Raw genomic sequence first — 6890 nt, 5'->3', positions numbered from 1 at the left:
TTGCTAGTCCTAATCGGCCAAACCATAAGCGTTTTCGCACGACCAACCCTAATTAGCAAAACCAAAAGAAGATAACAATGTAAACTACCTCACATTCTCTAGCCATGCTCGATCTCCGCACACCTCGGTCTAGAGGTACACGGAGATCATGACCCCCGGGTAATACTTTTGTCTTTATTGATCAATGCTTATATTCATGGGTGCGACATAAGCATACACCCACAGCTACATGACAATGGATGTAGATCGATGACAAACCTTAAAATCGTAATAGTCTAACTTAAAACTCTTACCGGCCAAACTAAATCACTAACCCTTAACTAAAACCTAAGTGGCCAAACAAGGCTCAAGCTCAGTCTCAATCTCAATAGATAGAGTCTAGAGAGAGTGTCTCCTTTGCTTCCCAAAGCTTCCACGAACTTGCAAACCAATATGATCCACACTACAACTCGAAAGATAAAAAATATATCGCAGCTTGTGTGTAATGTACGCCCGTCCATCCCCAAAAGTGAAGGCCAGGCATGTATGTGTATCCAGCCTAAGCATGACTAGTCGGAAGTACATTCTTTGTATCTAGAACGCGAGGTTGCTTGTAACGCGCGCGCGCGCACAGACAGACAGAGAGAGAGAGAGAGAGAGAGAGAGAGAGAGAGATATGGCTACAGAAGGAGGTGTGTTGGGTGTCATCAGAGCTGCACGGCCTCAATTCCGCTCGGCTCACGATCGCATTGCCTTTGCCGTGCATGCAGCTTTCCAATCAGCAGGCTATTCCCTCATTGCCGTGGGCTCTCGGGTTCCACCTGACCTTCCAGGTGATTCTTTCTGTGTGTGTGTGTGAGAGAGAGAGAGAGAGAGAGAGAGAGAGAGAGAGAGAGAGTCCGCTTAGTTCTGCAGTTACATTGATTATGACATGCCCTCACCATTTGGAGAGCCATTTTCACCACTTCCATCTTCCAAAGTTGAGGGAAGTGGCTTTTCAGTTGATGGTTCTATATTTGATGCCTTCGTGGTTCGCCTATTGGGAACTGTGGGTAGGTAGTTCTTTGTGAATCAACTTCAACCGGCTTGATTTTAAGGTGGAAAGAGAGGAAGCACTAGTCTAAGACACATCAAGACATAGAAAAAATTGCAATTTTCTGTTGTGACTGGGGATGTAAAGGAATGTATGTTTGCAATGCGGTTTTATGCTTCTGGTGGATTTTTTAATCCCATGTTCTTGTATTTATATAATTGGGAGTGAATCAATGTATTTCAAGGGCTGGTCTGCATGTGGACTCCATGTCATCCTCATCTTATGCTAGGTGCTTGCAGCTTTTCATTTTTGCACCTCCTTTTCAAAGTGAGGTACTGCTACCGAACTGTATGGCATCGAGGGAGATCGCCAGAAGGGTCTGGAATCCTGGAAAGGACTCTTTGTCGACCCACTTTGATGTGTGGGTCGTGTGATACTTGAACTTCATAAAGGTCTGCAAGCTTGCTTTGTTGGGCCGTGCCGAAAGCGACACAAAGTCATCTGTGGCTCCTTCGATGCTTCAACTTCGTCTAATAGTCCTGCGTCTACCTTCTTCAAGAATCTCCGAGGTTGAAAATTCTTGAACCACTTCCAACACAAAAACATGAACATACCCATTCCATGTAAAGTGACTGGAAAAATTCTAGTCTTCTTTAAAGACTGTGCATGCAATGTAGATGAACATAGAGATGGAGTGCCAAACCGTTCATCAAACATACGTAAACAATGGAATCGAAACTTATCTTTTTGATCTAAATCAATCAACTGTGGCAAATCACAATGGAAATGCTGTTGCTTGATGCTTAATCCTTCTTGTGCTCTTTCTGATACCGTGCCATGCCAAGGAAGAGACATGGACTGTGAATTCCTTGGGTGCAAACATTTCATCTTTTCATGAGTAATCCGCATACATCCGTGCTCATTCATGAGTGAATCATGTTCATCGTACAATATGTCATGCCTATGAAAAGGGATCACATAAGGATGGTGACTAAAATTTAGGAAAGCATCACGAATGAAACACTCGAACAATGCGTGGTGACTTATCATTTGAACACATAATACTTCTTGTGGGGGTTCTTGGGACCTATGCTCGAGAGCCAAGATCGGTTCTTCCTGAGGGGGTTCTTTCTGAGGGGTGTCTTTGGACCTCGACTCGAGAGCCAAGATCGGTTCTTCGTGATTGATCGAATCTGCAATGAGGTTAGCTTCACTAGAGAAAGTATCAATTAACACATCATCCTTGTGAACAATCACATCATCTTCATGCAACTCATCATGCTTGTCATTATCATGCAATTCATCATGCTTGTCATTATCATTCAAATCATCATGCTTATCATTGTCATTCAAATCATGTGTGTCATGCTTGGGAGAAGAAGAGACGGAGAGAGTCTCCTTTTCCCGAATCTCTTGCATCTGTGCCTGCACTTGAGAAAAGAGTCGCAACATCTCTTTCATGTGTCGGTGGTTCATTGCTTTGCTTGCTTTGTTCTCGCGATCAAATGTTGCTTCTCTCACTTCGCGCTCACGATCCAATTCGGCTTGTCTTGCTTTGGCTTCCAAGCGTGCTTGCGCGCTCTCACGCGCTCTGGCTACCATTCTTTCTTGGTACTTACGATCAATTTCTGCCATTCTTTCTGTTGTTCGTGCTTCGCGTTCTAACTTCCTGTCCATCATCATCTTGTGGAAAGCCTCCATAGGAGTTGGTGCAATCCTTGGCGTAGATGGGGAAGGGGGAGGGTCAGAAAAACCTCCTGGTGGGGAAAATTCTTCTTCGCCACTCCCATGCTCACCACTTCATGCGAAGTATCCATTCCGCTTGGGGTGATGACCATTCACTGAAGACTTGGGTTCTTAAGTTCACGAGGAACTTGGGTTCTTGTGGGTCTTGGGTTCTTGGGTTCTTGAGGTGTCACGTGACACATCCGCCCCTATGTGTCCGTGGACAAGCTACAACATGATTAGGGTTCCGTCAGTCCAGTCAATCTAGATTTAGAAGTGATTTGGCACTTTTGTGAGTCTATTCGTAGACCGTGCATGCCCAGTCACTTAGCATAGATGCATATCCTCTGGTTGCACACAACATGATCATTAGGATTCCCATCAGAATCCATTAGAATCAGTTAGGGGAATTTTCTAGTGATTTTAGCCTATTTTAATTCAAGTGACTTTCCAACAAAAGTAGGTAGGGCAATTTTGCTAAGTTTGTATATAAGCAAACTAGAGCTAGCACTAAATGGCAGAAGAGGCAGCAAGAGCTCCCCGCTCAACAGGCATCTTCTCAGCAAGAACCCGCAGTAACCCCAAAGCTTGGCATTTTTGGTCTTCCCATCCTCGCCTACACTCAGCCCTAGCGTTTTTACATATCGCTAGCACCTCCCACCTGACCCAGGCGTTTTTCCATTGCAGTCATCGCCAGCACTTCCCAATTGGCCTAGCGTTTTTGCTAGCGTTTCCAGGAGCAGATCAGCGTTTTCATTTTCAGCCTCACATGCAGCAGATGGTCAGCGTTTTCAGCCTTCTTGGACAGCAACATATTCAACCCTAGATGCATGTAGAAGACCCCCATTTTCAGCCCTCGAAAACGCAGCCAAAACAGTCATTTTTCAGCCACCAAAACAGCCCCGAAATTCAGCAGATAGAAGGCTGTAGATTTCAGCCCTAAAGTCGTCGTCGTCACCGGCATAGTCCCAGGTTGCAGGGTGGTCTCGTACGGTCACGTACGTTTTGTCCACGTACGAAGACGTACGGTACTCATCGAACTAGAAAATTTTATGTCGTACGACATGGTTACGTACGTTCAAAAATAAAAACATGCAATTCTTAACCCTAGATTTTAGACTTGGGACAATTAGACAATTGATTATCACATTGGACAAGAAGGCAACTTGCAAGTGCCAAGTGCCGACACTCAAGAGTTGAGAATCAAGACAATGAGACACAATGGGCAATGATACAATCAAGCAATGAGAGAGAGGGAGAGGGAGAGAGAGGAGTCTAATGGAATCCAGAGCAATGTGTGCGTGTGTGTATGTGTGTGAGAGAGAGAGAGAGAGAGAGGAGGCTCAAGGCATGTGGGAGGTGGGGGGGGGGGGGGGGGGATCTTAGGCTAGGTGGGAGGGATTTTATGCCAAAAGGTAACCCAAAAACCTCCAAAAAAAAAGCGCAGTCAATGGATTAAAAAACCGGTCAAACGTACTAAAAAACCACCGGACGCAACGGACGCCTTTACCGGACGGGACGCCACCGTACTCCTCGTTCCGTCTGACGGATGAGAACAACCCCGAGTCCATTGCATCGTCATTGTACCACTTTGTGCAATCAATAAGTAGACCATTCTCGCCAACGAGAGTGGGGCCTTCGGAGGAGGGTTTTACAACGTCTCTGGTGTCGTATCTCTCTTCTCTCTCTATCTCTCAGTCTCATACACTCGCACGCACAGTGTCCATTCACTTTGTTTGTGACCATAGCACTTTCCATTAAGAACAGAAGGCTCTCCCTTCCATAAGAACTAAAAGGAACCTTGAGCACGGTTCGGAGCACTCATCTTGAGCAAAGTGCAAACAATCATTCCGCTGCACCTAACATTGGTATCAGAGCTTTGGCAGTGTTCTGTATCACTCAAGGAAAGAACCACAAGAATCACAAGAATTTTTTTTGCTTGTTAAGGTCGCACGAACCCAAGTTCACTTTGGCGTGTCGATTCCTAATCGTGTTTTTGAAGAGTGATAGGAATCCCAGGAAAGAAGGGCTTGTCCAGCCTCCCCTTGTGCCTCTTTTCACTCATTGAGAGCGGACTGTGCACTTAGCGGCCGGCCAATCGACGTGAGGTGGGAAAAAGCAACCTTGGTTTGAGCGCAAGGCCGCAAAGGGGTGCGCCTGCAGAAAGGAGTAGAACTCGGGTGAAGAGAAGATCCTTCTCAAACACGGTTTGCAAGCGAAAGAAAACCTCAAGAACCTCAAGAACTCAAGAACCTCAAGACCCCCAAGACTCTCAAGAACCCAAGTTCCTCGTGAACTTAAGAACCCAAGACCACAAGAACCCACAAGTACCCACGACTTCATAACGATCATCACTCGAAGCGGAATGGATACTTCGCTTGGAGGTGATGAGCATGAGAGAGGCGAAGAAGAATTTTCCCCACCAGGAGGTTTTTCTGACCCTTCCCCATCTACGACAAAGATTGCACTAACTCCAATGGAGGACTTGGAGCTGTTGTTTATGGAACATAATTTACAACGCGAAGGAAGAAATGCAGCAAGAATGGCAGCCATAGCGCGTGAGCGCGAGCAAGCACGCTTGGAAGCCAAAGAACGACAAGCCAAATGGGATCGTGAGCGCGTAGAAAGACAAGCAGAGAACTGTTAGGTGCAGCGGAATGAATGTTGTATTTTCTCAAGATTAGTGATCCTTATTGCTCAAGGTTCCTTTTAGTTCTTTAAGGAAAGAGAGAGCTTTCCGTCTTGTAGAGTGTTGTGGTCACCAACAAAGTGAGTGGATGTTGTGCGTGCAAATGAATGAGATTGAGAGAAGGAGAGAGAAGAGATACGACACCAAGAGGTTGTAAAACCCTCCTCCGAAGGCCCCACTCTCGTCGGCGAGAGTGGTCTACTTGATTGCACAAATGCGTACAATGCAGATGCAATGGACAGATGCAATGGGACTATGCCGATGACGACGACGGTGATGACGACGGCGACTTGGGCTGAAATCTGAGATCTTCTAGATGCTGAATTTCTGGGACTGTTTCAAGGCTGAAAATGGACTGTTTTTGGCTGCGTTTGTCGAGGCTAAACTTGGGGTGTGTCGAGGGTCATGCTGAAGACCAAAACGCTGATGCTAAGTCTCTTTCCTGCTGCATTTTGCTGCTCTTGCTGAAGGCTGGAAACTGTGGCAATGCTTTTATGATGAAAAACGCTGAAAAGGCAGGTTTCTCCTAGCGTTAGTAATTGCTGAAAAAAACGCTGAGTTGCCTGATGTCTTGCTGCGTTTTTGAGGCTGAAACGCTGAGGCCAAAAGGCTATGGCTGCTGATGATGCAATCCCAAAAACGCTAGCCCTTGAGGCTGCCTGAAAGGGGAACAAGCGCCAGGGAGGAAACTTGTAGGCGATGGATCTGCTGTGAGGGGAAAACGCCAAGGTATGGGTGAGGGTCTAATGCGGGTATTCTGCTAAGAAGTTGCCTGTTGAGCGGGAAGCTCCTGTTGCCTCTTCTGCCAGAAAGTGCTAACTTGTGTTTGCTTATATATTAACTTAGCAAAATTGCCCTACCTACTTTTGTAGGAAAGTCACTTAAAAATAATAAGTGAAAATCCCAATAAATAGGAAAATAGGCTGAATGCACTGGAAAATTCCCCTAACTGATGCTAATGGATTCTGATGGGAATTTCGATGATCATGCTGTGTGCAACCAGAGGATATGCATCTATGCTAAGTGATTGGGCATGCACGGTCTACGAATAGACTCACAAAAGTGCCAGATCACTGCTAATCTAGACTTGATTGAACTGACTGAACCCTGCTGTGGTGTAGCTTGTCCACGGACACATAGGGTTGGGATGTGTCACGTGACAAGAACAAAGCAAGACAAGCATAATTTGATCGCGAGATTAAAGCAAGAAGTGAAGAGTTCTTGCGACTCTTTTCTCAAGCTCAGGCACAGATGCAAGAGATTCAGGAAAAGGAGACTCTCAGTCTCTTCTTCTCCAACGCATGATACACAGGATTTGCATGATTGTGTGAAGCATGATGATGATTTGATGGACAATGATTTGCATGCTGATTTGAATGATGATGATAAGCATGATCATTAGAATGATGATGATAAGCATGATGATTTGAATGATATTGATAAGCATGATGATTTGCATGAGCA

At 45.6% G+C, this 6890-nt stretch overlaps 1 protein-coding gene across 1 annotated transcript in view; it reads left to right on the top strand.

The window, feature by feature from the left end:
* The first annotated feature begins 523 nt into the window (after positions 1-523).
* The window catches only part of LOC147443760 (proteasome inhibitor-like protein), a 41080-nt gene continuing 34713 nt past the window's right edge, over positions 524-6890 (top strand). Inside the window, exon 1 of the mRNA XM_086526557.1 lies at positions 524-812. Coding sequence (XP_086382683.1) covers positions 656-812 — 157 coding nt within the window. The 5' untranslated portion in view covers positions 524-655. The remainder of the gene's footprint in view (positions 813-6890) is intronic.

The sequence above is a fragment of the Adiantum capillus-veneris genome, chromosome 13 (assembly GCF_014529385.1).
Source record: "Adiantum capillus-veneris isolate H3 chromosome 13, ASM1452938v2, whole genome shotgun sequence".
Lineage (NCBI taxonomy): Eukaryota > Viridiplantae > Streptophyta > Polypodiopsida > Polypodiales > Pteridaceae > Adiantum > Adiantum capillus-veneris.
The sequence above is the reverse complement of the archived record's forward strand: the minus strand, read 5'-3'. Positions and strand labels throughout refer to the sequence as shown.